Genomic DNA, 24,639 nt, shown 5'->3' with positions numbered 1-24,639 from the left:
AAGGGGTTGTTTTACATCAAAATAATTTATTTACAAATATAACACCATGAACTATTTACAATTTTCACATTTGGAAGTAAACTATGTGTGTGTGTGCGCGTACATGCGTTAAAATTTCACTACAATGCGTAACCTTCTGCACGCTATGTTTTCCTCCACGCTCTCTCACTTCCTCCTTGCTGTCGAGTGTGTTTTTACAGGCAAACGATTCATGCCGAGCTCTAATCAAAGGCACTTCTGTCACCTTGTGGCTGTTTTTATGGCTTAAAACTGCATGAATGGGGACCTCTTTTATTGTGCACACACATCACTGCTTTTTGCCTCCCGCACAAAAAAAAAGTAAAAATACATCGTTGGGTGTGAGCGTTCGGGTTTAAAAAAAAAAAACGTATAAATACATCTTTGGCATTGAATGAGTTAATACTGTGACTTTATTGTAATATTTCTACTTTATTCTGGTAAAATTCCATTTCCTTGTTGTGTTTGCTAGCTTTCTCATTTAATTGTACGTTTAAAACGTGCCGAAAGCCAATAAAAGATGAACTGGCCCCCGTGCCACACTTTGGACACTCCTGTTTGGGTCCTTGTTCCCCACACAGGATGGTAGTTGATGACTTTATTTCTTTTTGCCTTTTACTGTGCTCTTGTTTGATGGCCCCAAGTTGCTTCGCACCGTTGCCAAGTTAGTTTTGGCTTTCACTTGCAAACGGAAGAGCACCTCCAGAGCAAGCTGGAGTGCCTCTGCAGGACGTACTCTATGATGCCATCTACTGTAAAGAAATGGAAGGACAGGCTACGCAGACAGCCCTGTTTGTGTTAGTTAGTGAGCGCCATAAACATTACATTTTTAAAAAAGGGTAGCACCAAAGTCAACTGTGGTGCTCCAAAATTAATTAGTTTTATTTTTTAATGTAATTTTTTTTTTTAATTTAATATAAAAAAAAATATGTGAAAAATAAAAAAAAAAACTGTGGCTGACCACCACAAGTGAAATTAAATTATAATATGTAATATAATATAATATAATATAATGGGAAAATGGTATTTTTTTCAAGCTAAAAGTCTTATCATAGTGCAGAGGGTCCAAGCCTCTTCTGCAGCCACCTACTGTACAGTAGAGTAAGATTATAGTACATTGCAGTGGAAGTGTGTGTTATATTACAGGCCGGCCGGTTTATTCCCCCGGCGCACGGAAGGTGTGAGTTGATTGGAGACGTGACAGTACATGATGTACTAGTGGCGGGGATGATGTCATCATCTATACATGCACTCCTTGTCTCCCCCCTGTGGAGCGTCATATCACCTTACTCACTTGTTATTCATCATCACACTGTTTACAGTACATGAAGCTCTATTCCTGTTTGATTTTTTTCTATTTTTATCCTGATTTTTAACATTTTAACATACACAGCACATGCTACTGTATATACTGCTCGTCTCTCGCCTCCAAACAGGCAGGATAGATGGTTCACTCTGTGCATTGGTTTCAGCACCTTGGCGCGTTTGTTCCATAGAACAACGGCATGAACGGACCGAGCACTTTTGTCCGTCAGACAGTCTCTTTGTCTCGATGGGCAGAGGCGGGGCCGCTAGCATACACACAGAGTGCAGAAGAGTGTAACGTAGTAGAAATTCAATTAGTAGATTGCAATATGTTGTCATATATTTTGTTTATTGTACTTTGTTTAAAAGCAATGTTAAAATCCCGTCTCATCTCGTCCCCATGAACCCAATCCTGTGTGTTATCTTGTCCCGTGCCGAGTACGAAATTTACTGAAAAAATCAAAAACATTTTTTTTATTTTAATGTATTTTTTAACGTTTTTTTAAATAGTTTTTGATATTAATTTTATTTTATATACATTTTACTTTAAAAAATATTTTTATAGTATATATTTAGAGTAAAAATTACATTTAAAAAAATCAAGGACACATGTTTTAATTTGAATTGAATTTGAAGTGTTTTGAAAAAGTTACATATTAATTTTATGTTGCGTACATTTTGTCTTTTAAAATATATATTTATCGTATATATTTACAGTAAAAAAAAAAAAAACGATCAAAGACACATTTTTTATTTTCATTTATTTTAAGTGTTTTTTTTTAATAATTGTCTATATTAAATGGATGGAAAATGTAAAAAAAAAAAAAATCAATCAATAAATAAAACAATAAATAAATTGTTAAATAAATCCAAAAGAATTCCAAATAAAGACATTAAAGGTAATCTATTGAATAAATAATGAAAAGTGTATAAATAAATGTTGTGTGTATATGTTAAGATGCCAGACAATATGATTTAAAAAAAAAAAAAAAAAAGAAAAAGATTTGAATCAGCTTGTTCACATTTGGAAGCTTGCATCGCAAAAGCACATGCTTCCCCCACTGCCCCCGCCCCCGCGTTGTAATGTGGGTCACATAGTTCTATAGGAGATTGGGTCATACCACTGCTGTCTGCTTGGAGGGGATTTGCTGAACATCTGGCCGTGGCTTAATGGGACTATTTGAATAACAGAAGGATGTGTAAACATGTTGCCATGGCGAACATTTCCATGCAACATCGAGCTTATCTGCTTTTTAGTTTTTTTTACAAACACATATCGATAGAAAACGTACACAGACATTATAACCCTTCTGCTTCTCTCTCTCGAGCACACACACACACACACACACACACACACACACGCCTCCCACAATCTTCCCTCATTCTGATTTTTTTCCTCCTCTTTTGCAGCGTTGCCATAGGCATCGGTTTCTATGGCAACAGCGAGGCTAATGATGGGATGTATCAGTTGACCTCGTCTCTTCTCACAGCCAATTATACGCTAGCTTCCATCGATTTGCTGGTGAGTGCTGCTCTCTGCAAGTAAAATGTCATGCACAACCTCCGCCCAGCTTGACGCTGTTTGTCAGCGAGTGTGTGTGTGTGTGTGTGTGTGTGTGCGTGTGTGTGTGTGTGTGTGTGTGTGTGAGAAAGACAAATGGCATACAAATGTCTCTCTGATTGATCCCCGCCCCCCCCTCCAGACAGTGGTTTCTGTGTCACGCTGCTAATTGTCCTCCTTCCGAAGCACTTCGTTAGAAAACAGCTCAGTCAAATCCCAACAATATGGCCAACATTACCGTACATTCACACCCCCCCACAACACTAGATACGCCTGCGCAAGCTCACCACATCCAATACCGGCCCGATGCGTCACTGCAAACCACAATAATAAACATGACGTGTGCTCCCTGCTTTACCACCAGTCAAACTCAAGGCCCAGGGGCCAGATTGGGCCCGCAATATAGTTTTATGTGGCCTGCGAATAATATTAGTAGTTTTAGTATCTACATGCAGTACTTTAATTTGATTACTATTATTTATGTACATTTTATTGATTTGGAAATATATTTATTTTTAGGATTAATTAAAAAGACACTTACTGTTATTGTTTTTAGTATTTAAAAATATTTATATATATTAATTTATTACTATTATTCATGTACATTTTTTTTATTTTTTTAAATCTAGATTATTAGTAGAAATTTATAGTAAAAAAAATACAATTTAAAAAAATCACACCATTTTTTTAATTCTATTAATTTTTTTGTGTTTAAAAAAATATTTTTAAATGTTAATTTATTACAAACATGAATATAGATTTTTAGTTTTTAAAATATATTCATAGGATATTTTTACAGTAAACAATAAAATTTTAAAAAATCCAACACACATTTTTATTTAAATATATTAAGTGTTTTTAAAAAATGTATTTTATATATTAATTGATCACTATCACCTATCTAAATTTTAACTTTTTAAAATATATTAATAGTATAAATTTACAGTAAAAAATCAAATTAAAAAATTTAAATACTTTTTTAAAATTCCTTTTTTTTAAGTGTTTAAAAAAAAGTTGTATACCGTATATAAATTTTATTTTTTGGACAGTTTTAATTTAAAAAATATATTTATTGTATATATTTACAGTAAAAATACAAAATAAACACATTTTTATTTTAAGAAAAAAAAGTTTTATGTATTCATTTTATTTTATATCCATTTTTAATTTTTAAGAATATATTTACAGTAAAAAAAAAAAAGACAATCCTTCTTGCAAAATATATTTGGTCTGTCAGTTTTGAAGTAAATTATACTGCATGCAATTGGAGTTTGGTATTTTTGTGTGTTGAAAGGTCATTTGAAATGAACGATACAATGAATGAATGAATGATACAATCGTTACATAGTGGAATTTCTGCTTGGCTCCTTGACTTGTGATTTCAATGTAAGTTTCTTGGTCAAACAATCCAAAATGAGAATGAAAAGAGTCAAATGTGTCATAACACAATGAGGTGATAATCCATATAGGCGTCATAGAAAATGGATGGATGATCATCCATATGGTTTCACAGTTAGAGAAGGCTTTCTGAGGGGATCAGAGTGGAACAGGTTTGACGCCCCTGCACAAATGAAAAATTGAACTCGCTCCAGAAGTAGTTACATCACACGGTGGCAGATGAATACAGTGTCTATTAGTTGGCTGATTAGTTCATGTTTTACACTTTATGAAATGAGGAGCATGATATCTACATTCAAATGATAATTTATCATAAAATATGATCAATCCAGTGATATAAGTAATAATGATAAAAGAACTATCAAAAAGCAGATATTTCACTTATAGCTGTGCAATGATTATATACCAAAGAGGAAGACTGAACAACAAGACTGAAATACTGAACACAAAATGCAGTTTTTAAATGAAACTTTTTATTATTTGTAATATTATTAATAAAACTTCCATAGCTACATGGCCCTGTGTGAAAAAGTGATTGCCCCCCCCCCCCCTGTTAAACATAGCATAACTGAGATTAATTGAGATCTATCAGTGTGGAAAATGTTAGAAAGCCATTTCTAAAGCTTTGGGACTCCAGCGAACCACAGTGAGAGCCATTATCCACAAATGGTCAAAACATGGAACAGTGGTGAACCTTCCCAGGAGTGGCCGGCCAACCAAAATGACCCAAAGAGCGCAACGACGACTCATCCGAGAGGTCACAAAAGACCCCACAACAACATCCAAAGAACTGCAGGCCTCACTTGCCTCAGTTAAGGTCAGTGTTCATGACTCCACCATAAGAAAGACACTGGGCAAAAGCGGCCTGCATGGCAGAGTTCCAAGACCAAAACCACTGCTGAACAAAAACAACATTAAGGCTCATCTCAATTTTGCCAGAAAACATCTTGATGATCCCCAAAACCTTTGGGAAAATACTCTGTGGTCTGACGAGACAAAAGTTGAACTTTTTGGAAGGTGTGTGTCCCATTACATCTGGCGTAAAAGTAAGGCCGCATTTCAGAAAAAGAACATCATTGCAACAGTAAAATCTGGTGGTGGTAGTGTGATGGTCTTCAGGACCTGGAAGACTTGCTGTGATGAATGGAAGCATGAATTGTGCTGAAGGAGAATGTCCGGCCATCTGTTGGTGACCTCAAGCTGAAAGCAACTTGGGTTCTGCAGCAGGACAATGATCCAAAACACACCAGCAAGTCCACCTCTGAATGGCTGAAGACTTTGGAGTGGTCTAGTCCAAGTCCTGACCTGAATCCTATTGAGATGCTGTGGCATGACCTTAAAAAGGAAAAGCCTCCAATGTGGCTGAATGACAACAATTGTGCAAAATTCCTCCCCAGCGCTGTAAGAGACTCATTGCAAGTTATCACAAACGCTTGATTGCAGTTGTTGCTGCTAAGGGGGGCCCAACCACTTATTAGCTTTAGGGGGAAATCACTTTTTCACACAGGGACATGTAGCTTTGGATGTTTTGGGTTCAGTCGTGTTGTCATTGACTAATATTTTCATTTGTTTGATCGGAAACATTTAAGTGTGACAAACGTGCAAAAAAATAAGAAACCAGGAATGGGGCAAACACATTTTTCATACCAGTGTAAATACAATATATACTGTATATATAAAAAGGCGACCAGAGTGAGTGCATGCAAGTAAGGAAAGAGAAAGGATGCTGAATGTTTTATGAGGTGCAAAAGCACCAAGACCAGGTGCTGCTGATCTGATCTGATCTGACCTGCAGTATGATCACCATCATCTGCTCCACTTCCACCATGCATGTCCATGAGGTGTAGAAAATGCATCAAAGGTCCCACATGATAGTATTTTTCACTACAGTATTAGTGTTACAAGTCTCAGAGGGGTCACAGTAGTGAAGTGGAAATTACGCTGGATGTGATAAGAGTTTTAAAGTGTTTTTTACTGAACAGCCCATTTTGTGTGTGTGTGTGTGTGTGTGTAGCTTTAATGCTAATGAGCTATGTCTCCAAGAGGCACTATTTGAAGCACTTGATCCACTTATCCAACATACTCGATGCCATATATGACAATCGAGGTGGTAACAATAAGGCGTTGGCAACGCTAGTATAGCTATGTGAGCTACAGTGCTAGCATTAGACTGGCATTTGCTAGGTTAGCATACGGGAAAAACAAAAGAATCCAAGTGTTAGCTCATACGTCTGGAGCTGACTGACAGGTAGAGCTTTACTTTAAGATGTGTAGCAAAGCCTTTCTGAACACAGTGAATGCGCATGTTTAGTGAATTTCCAAAAGCGCTTAGCTTGTGAGCCAGCAAGTGGTTTGCATGAAAGTCCAGCACATGCTTCCTTCCATCTGCACCCCGCTCACATCCTTTCCCTCCGCAGATCTCTGACACAATCAACGGCCTGCAGCTTTCCATCTCGGGCCCCCTGAGCACAATGGAGGAGATGTTTACGGGCAGCAAACCCTTTCTGGTTTCCACGCGGAACTGCCGCAGGCTATCCGACAACGTGATCAGCCTCCTCTCCTCCATCTCCCTGGCTCGGACCAGCTTCGACGCCGGACTGGGCAACGACAGCGGCATCAGCGGGGCGTCCATCATACCGCTGACCCCCGTGCCACCCTCTGTGGCCCCCACAATGACACCCTCTGGCGGCTTGCTGCCCGGGCCCTTTTCACCCGGCTGGGCGGCCAATGCGCTGATGGTGAATGAGGACTACAGGTGAGGAGGGGCTTAGCTAAAGACGCTAACTACTGTATATGTATGTGATATTATGCGGCATCACCCTCATTAGCTCATTTACTGACTATCCTTTCATCAAAGTCATTGTGCTGAATTTATTTCCTTCTGCTTTTCATTTCATGCACTTGGAAAGGATTGCGTAACAATCGTTTTCCATTGTTTGTATGCGTCAGCAGCTCTTTTTGTCAATTTATCTGGAGTCTGGAATTGTTCAACACACATATTTACTTCCCACGCAATGTAATGATTTCCCAACTTGCTGTGTGGGAAACGGAATTACTTATATTTACACACTGCGTTCCAAATGATTATGCAAATAGGCTTTTAGTATCATGAACATAAAATGTTTTGTTTTTCAATGAAATTGATGGATGGTATTGTGTCTTGGGGCTCTTTGGATGACTGATATCAATCTCGGACAGCAGACTTCAAGCAATACGGGAAAGAAAAAGGATCTCCCTCCTGACGAAAAAGCGTCAAATATTGCAAAGCTTTGGCCAAGGCATGAAAACATTCAATCATTCACAAAATATTATATCGTGCGGTGAAGAAATGTGTGGCTGATTCAGGCGACAGCCAGGATTGTGCTGATGAAGGCACAATGAGAAAGGTTTCTGCCAGTCAAATGTATGGAATCAAGAGAGCACCTGCTATAAAGTCATTACAAAGCAGCAAACAGACATTTGAAGCTGCTTGTGCCTCTGAAGTCCCATGAACCTCAAGGTGGAGGATCCTCCAGAGGCTTGCAGTCATGCATGAACCTACTATTTGGCCACCCCTAACCAACACTCACAAGCAGAAACACTTGCAGTGGGCCAACAAATACATGAAGACTAAATTTCAAACAATCCTGTTTACTGATGAGGGCCGTGCAACCTCGGGTGGTTCGGATGGATGAAGTAGAGCAGGGGTGTCAAACTCATTTTCATTGAGGGCCACATCGCAGTTACGGCTGCCCTCAGAGGGCCACTTGTAACTATCAGTTTTTATGAATCTAAATATGAATATAACCTCATGATATTATTATTACACAGTTGCCCATGCATTACTTGTAGATTATTATATTTTTACTAACAAATTGATGGATAACTTGCTTTGAAATGAGAAGTGAGGTGAGAATGTCATGGTGACAAGCAGACATTCAAGTATTTCTTTTTGAAAAATGCTTGGAATATCTTGCTGCATGATTACATAATACTGACGTTTAGAAGAACTGCATGCAGTACAATTTTTATGTCAAAATGACAGATCAAATACATTTAGAAGGGCAGGGATGAAGTGCATTATTCACATGCATTAGTCCAAGGGTTTCGCACGGGCCGCATAAAATGATGTGGCGGGCCACATCTGGCCCCCGGGCCTTGTGTTTGACACCTGTGAAGTAGAGTATGGCCAGCATTTCTCAACAAGGCTGTGATGTCAGCAAGGAGGCGGCTGGCTCATGTTTTGGATCGGAATCATTGGGGGAGAGCTGGTAGGCCCTTTCTGGTCATTGAAGGTGTGAAAACGACCTCAGCAAAGTATGTAGAGTGTCTGACTGACCACTTTCTTCCATAGTACAATATGAAGAACCGTACCTTCATGCATGACAATGCACCATCTCATGATGCAAAGAATACCTACCTCTCTGTCATTGGCTGTTATGGGCATAAAAGGAGGAGCGAAACTCATGGTTGGCCCCCTTTTTTCTCCTGACCTCAACCCAATGAAGAACCTATGGAGCATCGTCAAGCAAAAAATCTATGAGGGTGGGAGGCAGATCACAACACAACAGCAGCTGTGGGAGGCTATTCTGACATCTCGCAAAGAAATCCAAGCAGGAAAGCTCCAAAAACTCACAAGTTCAATGTAAGAATTGTGAAGGTTATATCAAAGAAGGGATCTTATGTTAACATCGAACTTCCTATCCATTCATTTTCTATGCCGCTTATCCTAATTAGGGCCGCAGGAGCCTAACCCAGCTGACTTCGGGCGAGAGGTACACCCTGGACTGGTCGCCAGCCAATCGCAGGGCACATTTCGACAATCATTCACGCTCACATTGACAGAGTCACCAGTTAACCCAACATGCATGTTTTTGGAATGTGGGAGGAGAAAACCCACACACGCACGGGGAGAACATGCAAACTCCACAACGGAGATTCAAACCCAGGTCTTCCCGATCTGCCGGACTGTGTGGCCAACATGCTAACCACTCATCCACCGTGCAGCCCAAAATCTAACTGTTCAAATGTTAGTGATTGAAATAGCAAATGTTACCTCCTTATGCTGCAAATTCAACAAATGACCATTTTCGGTTCTTAACAACCAGTGGAATGCTTTGAAACTCTGTTGCGTATAATAATGTGGAAGAGTGCATTTGAAGTTCAGATTTTGGAAAAAAGCACTGCTATCATTGGGAGGTTTGCTCAATAACACTCAAATTGTACTCTAAAGGCTGATGACTTGGAAGTTATGATGGCTGTAACTTATATTGACTATTTAGCTGAATCAAAGCATCATTTGCATAATTTGGAGCTCAGTGTATATAACATGTACTAAATATGACAATAAAAATGTATTTCAATGTAGAATATAATAAAAACACACAAACAATACCATAATAATAATATATTTTTAAAAATCTTGTTTCTTTTTTGAATGATATATTGTATTATGATATTGAATGCTTTTTTATATTATATTATATTGTTAGTCATGACATGAAGGCATAAATCAAATATCCATTCATCCATTTTCTATGCCGCTTGTCCTCACGCGGGTCGCGGGGGTATGCTGGAGCCTATCCCAGCTGACTTTGTGGGGTGTGAGGAGGGGTACACCCCTGACGGGTCGCCAGCCAATCAGAGATAAATCAAATATATGAGCTATAGTACAAATTTAAGACTAAAACAATAATCATTTTTTGATCTTAGAAAATATATTACTCTGGTTCTACCATTATTATTATTACTATGCTAATGATTACGTTTTATGAATTAAGTGTTTCTAAAATAATAATAACAACAATGCAGAAGGGAAGCTGTGCATCTGCATCTGCAAATATTTGTCCTTGTAATGCTTGCAGGTGGTTGTCATACGTCCTGCTGCTGCTGCTTGACCTCATCGTGTGTCTCTTCATCCTACTTGGGCTGGCCAAGCAAGCGCGATGGCTGCTTATCTTGTACGTAAACACACGCACACGCAGGCGTCTTCACGCACGGACCACACAAGCCTGGCTGATGTGTTTATGCTGTTCCCTGCAGGATGACGGTGCTGGCCTGGCTGGCTCTCTTCCTAAGCTGGGGCTCGCTGGGCTTGGAGACGGGCACCGTAGTGGTGAGTGGACTCAGCAGAACCACCTTTAGCCCAGACTAGGGAGCTGGTTTGTACCATATTTGCACCCATTGTGCCCAACTCAAGTGCAAGCTCCTAGGGAACGCTGCAGCGATGGCAGAGGCCCAAAAAGGCAGGAAAATGGGGCAGAGATTAAAAATTCAATGAGCGTGTGCGCGAGCGTGTTTGCGAACGTGCGCGCCTGTGCATGTGTGTGGGGGCGTTTGGCTTGGAGACGGGAAGATGGAAGATGAAGGGAAGTGCTTTGAGCAAGCGTGAGGATGGATGTGTGTGGGGGGAGGATACAAAGATGGCGGAAGAAGAAGAAGAAGGAGGAGTAGGAGGAGGTGGTGGAGCGGCTGTGAAGCATCAGCGTGTTCTTGGAGTGGAGAGTGGAACTCACAAATTTGTGCAAACCCACTAGTCTTTTGACATTTATTAGCAACCAAGGGAGCCTTCCCCGCATGGAGAATGTCTAAAGAGGCTAAATAGTGGCTGTTTTTCTGCTCTGCTGCCCATTGTGTGTCACGCGGAGCTGGTGGGAGATGTCCCAAAAAGGCCAGTTAGTCCACACAGAGACGCTCTGTCCCTGGCTAGTGACAAAGACACAAAGGGCTCGCTGTGCCCCCCCGCCCCTCTCATTCTGTCCTCACTGGCCACTCTTCCCCATCAGAGTGGGGCTCCCTCTTCTGGTGAGTGCCTCCACTAACCATATGCACCAAATGCACCAAATGCACCACATGCACCACATGTAGCATCGGCATCATATGCACCATAGGCCCCATAGGCCCCATAGGCCCCATATATAAACTATGTTAGGTGATATATTGTGTGGATGTTACACTACTGTATATACTGCATACACTATATAGACACATGGATAGCTTATTAGTTATGCACAATTAGTTTGAAAACAATTAAAAATATCATAAGCTTCATTGCAATTTCTGTAGATAAACATGCACCGGAAACGCCTGTCTGCCGTGTCGGCACTTGCTCATGTCCCGGCGCTGGCAAATAAAAACGATCATCCGGAAAATGTGTCGTCAATTGACGACAGCTTGTCACATGCGAAGCCTATCTATGCCAACGCGTGTCATCGCTCACATTTCAATCCGATTCGACTTTCTGGCGTCTTTTACCCATTTGCACTGCCTCGCTGGCGGTAGGTAGCTTGATCACGGGTCGGGCTAGAAGTGGCTGCCACATCCATGCTTACTTTTAAAGTACTTCTGGCTTGTCTTCAAAACACTAGATGTGTGACTAAGTTGTTCAACAAACACGTAGTGTGTCCAGCCTGAGACAGTCATGCTATCACAGGGCTCTCCAACAGGTAGCTCACCAGCTGATGTCGAGTAGCTCACCAAATAATATTTGCTTCACCTCGGAGTAGTTTTTTTTAAGTGTTCTCTGCAAACATGCCGCCTGTATTCAATGACAAATGAGCACACAAATGAGTGGAGATGTACTTTGTCAATAAAGTACAATTACATGTTGGCAGTCATAACTTTCCTTTCTTTTTGTCAAAGTAGATTTAATAATGCTGCAAGTTGGATACACCTGTGCTACCATAACCCTGGACTCTCAATTTGTACTCTTTATACAGGAAACATCTCTATTGCAAAAATATTTCTATTATTTTATTTTGTTAATGGTGTTATTTTGAACTAAAAAATATATTATTGAACAATTAATTTCCCACGTATTAGTTTTACTCTAAAACAGGAATCAAATTGAATTTCGGTTTGTGTCAAATAGTACAAAATGTTCTACTTTTTTACTCACATCGTACTGTTGGACTAAATGGGTCAGGTAACAAAAGGAGGCTCGGCGTTTTGGTTTTTACTTTAAGTACTCTCAGCAACTTTGCCATAAAATTAAAACAGTCTTGCAATGTTCTCGGTTCATGTTCTGCTGGTTGTTGAAAAACGTTAAATAAATAACTTCATAAATAATACAATTTAAAAAATTGCAGACGCAGCAGCGGCGGTAGTCCCTTGCAGCCTACCGCCACAGCTTCAGAAAATCCTAGGGGAAACCCTGTGCAACATAGACGCCATAGGCACCATATATACCATATACTGTAGACTACACAGTATACACAATATGCATCATAGGCACCATAGGCTAGTGTTAGCGTTAGAGATAGCAGCCTAATTCCTGCTTCATGGAAGATTTCAGTGCCCTTACAATCAAATTTGTACGTTTATCCAGATCCTCACCACAAGTGTGACAGGCTCTTCCGCCTACCAGCAAATATGGAAAATCCGCCAGCAATCAAAACACGCACAAAAATAGAACAATATCTATATTTAACACACAGCTCGCTCCTCCCCCTCCAAACCCTCCTGCTAGCGTGAAATTGACGTTCTCCTCTTACACATTTGTAATAAAAGTGACTGTTGTAATAACAAAATTAGATTCAGCTCCCCTTCTCTCTTTGATTGCCATCGTTCACTCGTCAACATGTCAAAATGGACTTTTTTTTTAACCAGTGGTACATGCATGCTGTATGTTTGATTTATCATTTATCAGTTATCACCCCATTTATGGTGACCAACTTCTGAAGACAAGAAAGAGGAAAAAAAAGTTCTGTTAATATGATTTGTTTGGATAAGAGTACACTGGATACCCACACAGTCACGATTCAGCATTCAAGGCCTCGAAAATCTGCAGATTCTTGGAAAAAAAAAAAAAACATTAATAGTGGTTAAAAAGTGGTGTCATAATTAATGTGATCACTCCTCCCACCAGTTAATTTTTGGGGGGGAATAAAAAAAAAACAACACTTTTTTTAAACCAAAAAGCTCAGAAATACCCCCCAACAAAATACCCCGAAAATGTTGTTTTTATCTCCACAATTTTTTAAAACAAAAATCTCAGAAAGAGCCCCCAACAACTTTCACATATTTTAACCAAACACCCCCCCCAACAAAATACCCAAAATATGTTTTTTTACCCCTCCATTTTTTTAAACCAAAAATCTCAGAAACACCCCCCAACAAAATACCCCCCCAAATTTTTTTTTACCCCCACATTTTTTTTAACCACAAACCTCAGAAATACCCCCCCAGCAAAATACCCCCCAATTTTTTTTTTTAACCCCCCACAATTTTTTTAAAACCAAAATCTCAGAAATACGCCCCAACAAAATACCCCCAAAATGTTTTTTTTACCCTCCATTTTTTTTTACCCAAATTCAAAAATCTCAGAAATGCCCCCCCCCCAAAAAAAACGCAGAAATTTTTTAACCCCCCCCCATTATTTTCATTTTTACCAAAAATCTCAGAAATGCCCCCCAACCATTTTGTGTATATTATTTTTTGAATCCAAATGTTTGAGGGGCAGTGAACGCTGCATTGCAAATGAGTGTGGATCCAGCGTAGTCTTACGCGTACTTTAGCACGGTACACCTACCCAGCTTGTCAGAGCTGCACGTGCACGTCGAGTATGTGACTGTGTTTACTAACTTTTCTCACACGCTTCCTCCTTTGCTTTTGGCTTTCTTCTTCCTCTTTCTTCTGCCTCTTGTTGGCTGCTTGGCCAGGCTCTCAGCGACTTCTGCTCTGATCCAAACATGTTTGTGCTCAACTCCACTAACTTCAACAGCGGAACCAGCTCAGGTACGCTTTGCATTGTTGCTGAGCAGAGCGCTGTGTAACCACGCTGGATCATCCTGATCTCACCTCCCTTTTTGTCTGCCACTCACACAGATGTGCTGGATTATTACCTGACCTGCGGCCTACGCATGAATAGTCCATTCCAGCAGGTAACGCTCACATCACATGACTTCTCTGTGTAGCATACGCTTGCATTAGGACAACATATGCTACACGAGCGCAACCAAAGAGCAGCATACCATGCAATGTCGTGACGATTGCACCATACTGCAAACAGCCTTTCACTGGTGATGCCAGCATAGCGCCTGTATTTGTCCACACGTTTTCAGGTGAAAATAATTCCTCATACTACCTTCCTTTCCTGGCGACAAACAGCATACCATGCTGTGTGATCGCTATTACTACAAACATTTCTTATACCTAGTGCGTCTAGTTGCCCACAGTTTGGAAATAAATTGTCAATATATCATGATGTTCACATTTTTAGTAGTAAGCAGCATACCATGCACAGTTGCAACTATTCCAACATAGCGCTGCAAACAGTCTTTGTAGGTGTCTTTCACTTTGAGCATGTGTGACGCCAGGCCAGCACCTCTTCGTCCAGATAGTCTATATTGATTATTTTGAAGTTCTAGCAACTAGCACCATACCATGCACTGTCTTGACTATTCCACTTTAATACTGGAACTGGCCTTTGCAGCTGCCGTTCTCTTCCACAGGTTCTGGCCCATTGCAGCTCAAAATCTACCCCAATCATCGGTCTTGATGCTGTATGTCCCAGCAACAAGCAGCATATCATGCTGTGTCAAACTCATTTCATCTAAATATAGAAAGAAAATTCACTTTGACAGATGACCCCCACTTGTCCACAGGTTTTGGCACATTGTAGCGCATTCGCAAAGTCAGGGTGTCAGGGGGCCATGGCATGTTTTGTATTGGCCCGCAGCACAATGTGGAAATAAAATTGATACAAAAATGGAAAAAATTAGCACAAACGCAGAATGTAAGACAAAAAAAGGAAATGTTGATACCAATAACAAGAAACTTTGTCCTGAAATGTATACACTAAGTTTTTATTTGCCTTTTTACAAAATTATGTATACCTGGCTGTATCTATTTAAATATATATATATATATATATATATATTAAAGTGGCCCCCTGTGTCTTTTTATTTTTTTTAACAGAGTTGAAACAGTTTGGACACCCCTGCTCTAAGTCTTTGCAACAAGCAGCATATCATGCCGTGTCAAGATTGTTCCAGCTTAATACAGCAAAAATTCTTCACTTTAACAGATGATACCACAAAGCGTATAGACTTTCTATATTTTAGATCCAAATCCATTCATTCTGAATTGTGTAAGTCCCAGCAACAAGCGGCATACAATGCATAGTCATGACTATTCCATCTTAATATGGCAAAGGCAAGTGATTGAGCCACAGGATTTGCTCACATTTTCAAAATCATTCCCAATCTACAGTTTGATGATTTTGAAGTCATAGCAACAAGCAGCATACCATACATGCTCATTGTGCTGTGTGTAGCATTTTGTAAATCCCTTTTGACTTTTTGTCTTCAGCTTCTCACCCAGTCCCAGAGGGCGCTGTCCAACATCCACACACACCTGTCCAGTCTGGAACGCAACGCTCTCACGCAGTTCCCCAAAGCCGAGGTCGGTCAAAGTCATCCTCAACAATCCGTATTGATTTGGATTGATTTTCTTCCTCTTCTACTTTGGGCAGAAATCACTCAGGGATGTCCAACAGATACTCAACAGCACGGAGGGCAACTTCCATCAGCTGGTGGCGCTTCTCAACTGCCGAGGTCTCAACAAGGTAAGACCCGAGCCGCTACCAGCGTGCACTCACACGCTCTTTCAACATCTCAACGTCTGGTGCAGGACTACATCGACTCCCTGAAAGGCCTGTGCTACGACGGGATGGAGGGACTGCTCTACCTCTCCCTTTACTCCTTCCTCTCTGCTCTGGCCTTCACTGCCATCCTCTGCTCCCTGCCTGGAGCCTGGAGGAGCTTCCCCAGGTCAGCTTCATACATAAAACACAAACACATGTCATAATTCATAAATCCACTCCACAAAGCCAAGCATGTCATTTATTTCATGTCATTTCACTAACTTACACTCATTTACACTCAATTCCAATAAAGCACTTTTCTACTATAAAATACAAATATGCACTTGCTACTGTTGTTAGCTGTGTTTTTAAGATCAATAATAATAAAATACAATAATTGTGCATTTTCTGTATTTTGTACTATTATTATTAGGACTGGTATATAACAGTACATTCATAATGATGTTAATAATAATTTAATGGTAAGAATATTACTACAACTACTACAGATAATTTAAAAAAAAGGTAAATGCTGAGTTTTCTATATTTTTCCATTCCATTTTCTTCGGCTTATTCGGGTCCAGGTCGCAGGGGCAGCGGTCTCAGTAGCGAAGTCCAGACTTCCCAGTCCCCAGCCACCTGTTCCAATTCCACCAGGAGGACACCAAGGCGTTCCCAGGCCAGCTGTGAGACATAATCCCTCCAGCGTGTCCTAGGTCTTGCCTGGGGCCTTCTCCTGGCAGGGCATGCCCGGAACACCCCACCAGGGAGGCATGCAGATCTAGTCCGAGCCACCTCAGCTGGCTCCTCTCGATGTGCAGGAGCAGCAGCTCTACTCTGAGCTTCTCCCAGATGCCCGAGCTCCTCACCCTATCTCTTAGGGTCCAGCCACCCTACGGAGGAAACTTATTTCTGCCGCTTGTATCCGCCATCTCATTCTTTCGGTCACGACCCAAAGCTCATGACCATAGGTGAGGGTGGGAACATAGAGCAACCGGTAAATTCAGAGCTTAGTCTTCCGGCTCAGCTCTCTCTTCACCACGACGGTGCGGTACAGCGACCGCATTACTGCAGACGCTGCGCTGATCCGCCTATGGACCTCACGCTCCAACCTTCCCTCACTCGTGAACAAGATCCTGAGACACTTGAACTCCTCCAACTGGAGGACCAAGACCTCACTCCCAATCCAGAGGGAGTAATCCACCCTTTTCCGACTGAGAACCATGGCCTCAGATTTGGAGGTGCTGAGTCTCATCCCATGGAAATGATGAACAGAATGGGTGACAAAGGGCAGCCTTGGCGGAGGCCAACGTTCACCAGAAACAGGCTGGATTTACTGCTGGCAATGCCAACCAGGCTCCTGCTCCGGTTGTACAAGGACTGAATGGCACGTAGTAGCGCGCCACCAATCCCATACCCCCGGAGCACCCCCCACAGGACACCGCAAGGGACACGGTCGAATGCCTTTTCCAAATCCTCCAGTACCCTTGCAAGGGTGTAGAGCTGGTCCAGTGTTCAGAGACCAGGATGAAAACCACATTGCACCTCCTGTAGCCGAGGTTCAGCTAACGCTCGTACCCTTCTCTCCAGCACCCTGGAATAGACTTTCCCAGGGAGGCTGAGGAGTGTGACCCCCTATAGTTGGAACACACCCTCCAATCACCCTTCTTGAAAAGGAGAGCTTGGTTCCAGAACCACAACTGTGGGTCGAGGTGAGTCCAACTATGTCTAGTCGAAATGTCTCGACCTCTTGCACAAGTTTGGGCTCCTCAAGAACCAGATTTGGCCGCTGAAGACCAGGTTGCCCAGGCGCCCACTCTTGACCGCCACCCAAAACACATAGCAGCGGACCCTTATGTTTGCCCCCGCAGGTGGCGGGTCTACGGGCGGGATATCCCGTGTGGCTTCTTCGGGCTGGGCCCGGCCGAGCTTCACGGGTGAAGGCCTGGCCACCAGGTGTTTGCCTGCGAGCCCCTCCCTTGGGCCTGGCTCCAGGGTGAGGCCCCGGTGTCCCATGTCCGAGTGAGGTGCGGGCCCTCCTCTTGTTTTTGTTCCTAGGGTCTTCTGAATCACTCTTTGCCTGGCCCGTCATCTAGGACTTGTTTGCCTTCGGAGACCCTACCAGGGTCATATAGACACGGCCATCAAAGCTCCAAGGATCACTCGAGCACTCAAACCCCTCCACGAGGATAAGTTGGAGGTTTTCTATGTAGTTATTTCAGTTGAATTGAATGAATACACAGTATTACGTGTTTTCAGACAAGGCGTTGGTGAATTGTGCAGGTGTACTTAATGTTTTGACCTGTTTATGTTTACGAAATGGCATGAATGTTGCATGTACAGTACATGCATGTAGTAAAGTAAAAAAAGGGGTTAAAATGAGACTAGAGTGGTTATACAAACACCTAAATGTATTTTAGCATGTTGTCCCGCCGCCATCCTCACACATGTGCATCTCTGTCTCTCTTCCATGGGGGCCCACGTCAGCGATTCGGAAGAGTACGAAGACTCAGACAGCGAGAGTGAGGACCCCTTCACCTCCCATCAGGCACGTAGACAGACGGCCTCGGGGTCTTCTCAGCGCGGGGCCATGGCCCCCTTCTATAATTACCCGGGGGCCAGGTGGACACCCCCCTTTTCTAGCGCGCCGCCCCTCCCGTGAGTAACGCAGACACACGGACATACAGACAGACAGACAGACAGACAGAATGTTGGGGATGCTGCAGGAGTGTAGAGTCCAGGAAGACCACAGGCCACGTTAGGATACATCATGCTAACCCAACATTAGCTACTTCTAATTACATTACACACAACATGCATGAGTTTACTATCAAAACATTCTTACATGCATAAAACTATGCCTATTCATATCTTTACCTTGGAAAGCCACAATTCTTTATGTTGGACAGGGGTGTCCAAACTTCAGTGGGGGCCACATAGTGAAAAATGAAACTTTGATATTTTGTAAAGCAACACATGTAGACATGCTAACAAGTTATGCATATATTCCATCTCAGCTTTGTCGTATACTGTACGTGAAAAAGCACATTATTAATATCGACTTTGCTCTTTTTTCACCCCTTTTTTCAACATTTTCCAAATTTTTCAACTTTCTTCTTAAATAGCCATTGTAAATTTTCTTCTCATAACATTATGACTTTATTCCCATAAAATTTTGACTCATTCTCTTAAAATTAAAACTTTTTCCTGCAACCTAATTTTGCAAAAATGACAAGTTTATTCATTGTTTTGTTTTTGTTTCTCATAATATTACAACTTATGTATTTCGCAAATATTTCAACTTTATGCTACTCTAATGATGTTACTTTTACTCATAATATCACAACGTTACTCTCGTAAAATTACGACTTTTTCTTCTTAGATTACAATTTTACTTTCTTAATAGTTTGACTTTATTGTCATAAAATAGCAGCTGTTTTTTTCCATTTCGGCTGGGGGTTTTTTTTGTTTTGTTTTTTTACATATTTTTGCTTTAATATTGCCCCTCTGTGCTACTAAATTAACATTATTTGTCCTCATAACATTTTGAGTTTATTCTCATAAAATTGAGATTTTTCTGCTCATTAGAAAATGACTTTTTCTCTAATATTTTTACTTTATTGCCATAAAATTACAGCCGTTTTTTTTCCCCTTTTCTGCTGGGGTTTTATTTCAATTTTCAAATTATTTAAACTTCCTTTTTGTAAATGTTTTTCTGGTAATATTATGGCTTTATTCCCATAATATTTTGATTTAATTTTTTGTAAAATGACTGCTTGTTTTTCCATTTTTGCTGGGTATTTTTGTTGTTTTTTTTTTGAAAAATGATATTTTTCAAATATCATAAATATGATATTTTCAGAATGTGCTGCAGGCCGATAAAAAACAGCTACGGGGCGGAAGTTGACTTTGGACACCCCTGATGTAGGTGTACCTACTGTAATGATGTTGATAGCATTTAGTGATGATGATGATGTAGATTTTGTTGGCTGAGCGAGAGGCAGTGAGGAGCAAAGGACAGTCAGTGAGTGTTGCCTTGCATTAGCATATTAGCATATTAGCTTATTAGCTGACATATCCCCAGACAGACACACAGACAGGTCGACATGGACGACAGTGTAGACAGAGGGAAGTACAGAGGCCTGTCTGTCTGTCTGTCTGTCTGTCTGTCTATTCCGTCTGTGTGTCTGTCCATCCCGTCTGAGTCTGAGTGTTCCAGGACAGACCACGCAGGCCCCCCCCCCCCCCCCCCCCCCCGTTTTTTTTTTTTTTTTTTGCACACAAAAAAAAATGTCCTGTCCGGGAACGTAGTAAGACCACCGCAGTGGTTTTTGGTGGGGTGGATTAACGAAGCAGGCTGCGCTCGGTCAAATCGTGACGGTACACCTTTTCCCCTTTCCTTCCCTCCTTTCTTCGTCCTCCGTATCACTTTTCATCACCTTCTCTTCCTCCCTCTTTTCTCACGTCTAACATCTTTGCTGTGGTTCCGCTAATGTTTGCACGCCTGCTAGGAAGCATCGTATCTACAGGCCACAACATTAGGTACAGCTGTGCCATCCAATGAGATCCAGAGCTGAATATTAGGAACAGCCACAATAATATTGTCCTGTATGTCTTATTTTCTCTTATTATGTCTACTATATTGGGTAATAGGAGTGTAAAGGTGACTATAGTGGTGTTATTTAACGTCTAATAATGTTTAAAAAGTGTATTTAGAAGGTGTAAACAGGTTTTCTATGACTTATGTCTTTTTTTCTCTGACTATGTCTACTATATTGGATAATAGAAGTGTAAAGGTGACTATAGGGGTGTTATTTCAAGTCTAGAGGGCTCTAATAATGTTAAGAATTGTATTTAAAAGGTGGTAAACAGGTTTTCTATACCTTACTTTCTCTTATTATGTCTACTATATTGGGTAGTAGGAGTATAAAGGTGACTATGGGGGGTTATTTCATGTCAAGAGGGCTTTAATAATGTTAAGAAGTGTATTTAAAAGGTGGAAAACAGGTTTTCTATGTCTTACTTTCTTTTATTATGTCTACTATATTGGGTAATAGGAGTGTAAAGGTGACAATAGGGGGGTTATTTCATGTCTAATAATGTTTAAAATGTGTATTTAGAAGTTGGTAAACAGGTTTTCTATGACTTGTGTCTTTCTTTCTCTGAGTATGTCTACTATATTGGGTAATAGGAGTGTAAAGGTGACTATAGGGGTGTAATTTCATGTCTAGAGGACTCTAATAATGTTAAAAGGCGTATTTAGAAGGTGGTAAACTATTTTTCTCTGACATACTGTATATACAGTATCTCTGGCGTGGGATCTCATTGGATTGTGCGGGTGTGCCTAATAGAGTGACCCTAACACGAGTGGGTGTAAGTGGGACGTGCTTTCAAAGCTGTGTGTGCTCAGTTAGGCTTAAATGCATGCAGATGGCGTGCACCTTCAGTATGGAGTGGGCCTGAGAGACTGCTTTATCTCTAATCACTTATTCTCCTCCTTCCCTTTTTTACCTGTCCTCGACTCCTGCACCACCGTCACCACGTCTCCATGTGTCTCACCCTTCTTCATCCTCCATCCCTCCTCTTTCCCCTCCTTCTGTCTCTCTCTATCTCTATGCAGGACTCCAAACGTTTCCTCCAATGGCAACCCTGGCTATGAGAGCCTCCCCTTGACTGACAGGCAGTCCCCACCCCCCTCTGTGAGTTCCTTTGTACTTGTGACGCCATCGCAACCATTTTATCATCCCATAACCAGTAGTGGGCACTCCTCCTAATGTGTACAAAATGAAAGAATCATATGTTAATATACAATTAACTCATTCATACGCTGACTTCAAGTCATTTTTTACCTGTTTTTCAGCATTTCAGCAGCCATTTTCTAACAGTATGTGGATATACATTAGAGTAGTCAGTGTGTAGCTTGCATAGCAGCACAACAACCCCTCATTTGTGGCGGTTCATTGGCTCCAGACCCGACTGTGATAAGTTCATTTCCGCAAAGTAGGATTCCTTATGTATAAATGGAATATTTTTGCAGCTATGGCATACAAAACCTGTTTACTGCCTTCAAAATACACTTTTTAACACTATTAAAGCCCTCTAGACATGAAATAACACCCCTATAGTCACCTTTATACTCCTATTACCCAATATAGTAGACATAATAACAGAGAATAGGACATACTGCAAATACAAAACCTGTTTACCACCTTCTAAATACAGTTTTTAACATTATTAGAGCCCTCTAGACATGAAATAACACCCCTATAGTCACCCTTACAGTCCTATTACCCAATATAGTAGACATAATAACAGAGAATAGGACATACTGCAAATACAAAACCTGTTTACCACCTTCTAAATACAGTTTTTAACATTATTAGGGCCCTCTAGACATGAAATAACACACCTATAGTCACCCTTACAGTCCTATTACCCAATATAGTAGACATAATAAGGGAAAATAGGACATATTACAAATACAAAACCTGTTCACCACCTTCTAAATACAGTTTTTAACATTATTAGAGCCCTCTAGACATGAAACAACACCCCTATAGTCACCCTTACACTCCTATTACCCAATATAGTAGAGATAATAAGAGAAAATAGGACATATTACAAATACAAAACCTGTTTACTACCTTCTAAATACAGTTTTTAACATTATTAGAGCCCTCTGGACATGAAATAACACCCCTATAGTCACCTTTACACTCCTATTACCTAGAGCTACTGTGCCGCCCCCTTTGTGGAGGGGAGGAGCAGAAGTCCCCGTAAGCACGAAGTTAGCGACAAGTTCCAGTGTTGCCAACTTGGCGACTGTCGCTAACTCTGACCACATTCCAAACACTCTTTGCGACATATTTTCTCAAAAGCAATAAAAGAGACTAATCTACAGTAGCTACTTTTCGGGCTTCGTGGGAGTTTTCTGGTATTTGGGGACTTAAAAGTGAAAGTAGGTATTGTTGTACGTGTGCGTCGTCGGTTGCGCCTGAGACGTCCACCCCGCCCCCAAAGCAGTCACAAGCCGTCCGTGCAGCCGTCAGCTACTGCTGCACACTGCTCTGTGGAGATCCACGCATCCCCACCGGGCCGGATCTCGCCCTGTTTTACAGAGCGAGATCTAAAACGTCGATGTTTCTTCATGTTCATGGAATGACTACTCATAGCCTCACTGGGACTCGCTCACTTGCCTGTCAGTGTGTCAGACGTGTGATGGAAGTAGTCGGAACTACAAGATAAAAGGTGGAGGCTGGAGGCGAGTCCAGACGTCATTATTACGCTGTGGAGACTTTGAGAGGTGCTAGCCAAGATAAAATATTCATATTATTTTATTTGGATGAAGGGATCGCCAATTTGAAATGAACAAACTATGAATCAAGTTTATTTGTAGTTCAAAACATAACTTTTTTTGTCTCTCCTACGACGCTCTGCTTTCTCAATAAAAGTAATGCTGTTCAAAGTCAAGTATTTTTGAGTTGCTGCTGACATTTAAAAATGTCCTCTTAAGCGGGACACTGTTGTGGTTTTGGTAGTAGCTGAGGATTTGAGCATAGATGAAGAAGACCGATGATTACAAGTATATTTTACTTTTTATATTTAGTTCAAAAAGAGAATTGGCTATTTTATTTTAGCGGCTTTTTTAAAAATTTGAATGAAACAACTTTGCACGCATATTCGACTTTGTCTAAACTCACTTTGCGGAAAAAATATCGGGATATACAGTATATCGTATATCAATCAATATTCAACATAAATCTATCGGGATATGAGTTTTGGTCCATATCGCCCAGCCCTACTATTACCCAATATAGTAGACATAAGAGAAAATAGCACATATAAGTCATTGCAAACCTGTTTACTACCTTCTAAATACAGTTTTTAACATTATGAGAGCCCTCTAGACATGAAATAACACCCCTATAGTCACCTTTAGACTACCATTACCCAATATAGTAGAAGTAAGAGAAAATAGCACATATAAGTCATTGCAAACCTGTTTACTACCTTCTAAATACAGTTTTTAACATTATTAGAGCCCTCTAGACACGAAATAACATCCCTTAGTCAACTTTACACTCATACTACCCAATATAGTTGACATAAGTGAAAATAAGACATTTAAGACATAAACAAGACTCATGCTCGTGTGTGTTGCTGTAAGTGTGTTCCGGTGGCACAGACAGCAAGTGATGTCAGGGGTTCAGAGTTGAGTTGTACCTTGGCGTGGGTTACGGCTGCAGCAGCATCCCATGTTCGGGATTATTATGCCTGTTGCGGGTACGTTCAAAGCTGCAATAGGAGCCTGCTGTTCCGCCCATCAAGTCTGGTGCTTGTGTGTCACACCCAGCATTATAGTAACATGACTGACAACTAGTGGCCAGTGTACAATACTACTTCTGAATGCCTTATATTTGTATTTTACTTCATTTAGCCATTTGTATGCTTGGAAATGCTTCATTCAGCCCCAAAAATATGTCAACTGTGCTTAAATATGCATATTTTTGGCGAAATATTAGGCAAACCAAAAAGCTTTAGCCTAAAAACTGTGATAGAGTGAAGCCGCAAAGTGGTGAGGGATTCATGTTTCCACTCAATGAACCGCAGCTCCCCAGTGCTGGCAGCACTCACGCCACGACAGACCATGACACTGCACTTGTGTCGCCAGCTACACTGACTAGTAAAAGTATACTGCTGTACAAGCTGAACACTGACTACTCCAAACGACAACCAAGGTTACTTTCTATATTGTTGTAGTTTGGAAAAAATAACGTCTGCTTGAGTGACACCT

General features: G+C 41.0%; 1 protein-coding gene across 8 annotated transcripts in view; it reads left to right on the top strand.

Annotated features, from left to right (window-relative positions):
* The window catches only part of ttyh1 (tweety family member 1), a 42,742-nt gene that overhangs the window by 14,088 nt on the left and 4,015 nt on the right, over positions 1 to 24,639 (top strand). Inside the window, exons 4-15 of one of the 8 annotated variants that reach the window (XM_054781229.1) lie at positions 2,734 to 2,845; positions 6,700 to 7,037; positions 10,126 to 10,221; positions 10,304 to 10,376; positions 13,921 to 13,996; positions 14,087 to 14,142; positions 15,572 to 15,664; positions 15,735 to 15,827; positions 15,893 to 16,032; positions 18,333 to 18,503; positions 21,466 to 21,544; positions 24,456 to 24,583. In XM_054781229.1, coding sequence (XP_054637204.1) covers positions 2,734 to 2,845; positions 6,700 to 7,037; positions 10,126 to 10,221; positions 10,304 to 10,376; positions 13,921 to 13,996; positions 14,087 to 14,142; positions 15,572 to 15,664; positions 15,735 to 15,827; positions 15,893 to 16,032; positions 18,333 to 18,503; positions 21,466 to 21,544; positions 24,456 to 24,583 — 1,455 coding nt within the window. Of the gene's footprint in view, positions 1 to 2,733; positions 2,846 to 6,699; positions 7,038 to 10,125; positions 10,222 to 10,303; positions 10,377 to 13,920; positions 13,997 to 14,086; positions 14,143 to 15,571; positions 15,665 to 15,734; positions 15,828 to 15,892; positions 16,033 to 18,332; positions 18,504 to 20,356; positions 20,388 to 21,465; positions 21,545 to 24,455; positions 24,584 to 24,639 lie in introns of those variants that run through there. The other 7 variants (XM_054781238.1, XM_054781232.1, XM_054781231.1 and 4 more) reach the window with 7 other exon arrangements.

The sequence above is a fragment of the Dunckerocampus dactyliophorus genome, chromosome 7, assembly GCF_027744805.1.
Source record: "Dunckerocampus dactyliophorus isolate RoL2022-P2 chromosome 7, RoL_Ddac_1.1, whole genome shotgun sequence".
NCBI classification, from domain to species: domain Eukaryota; kingdom Metazoa; phylum Chordata; class Actinopteri; order Syngnathiformes; family Syngnathidae; genus Dunckerocampus; species Dunckerocampus dactyliophorus.
This window is presented reverse-complemented; position numbering and strand designations above follow the sequence as displayed.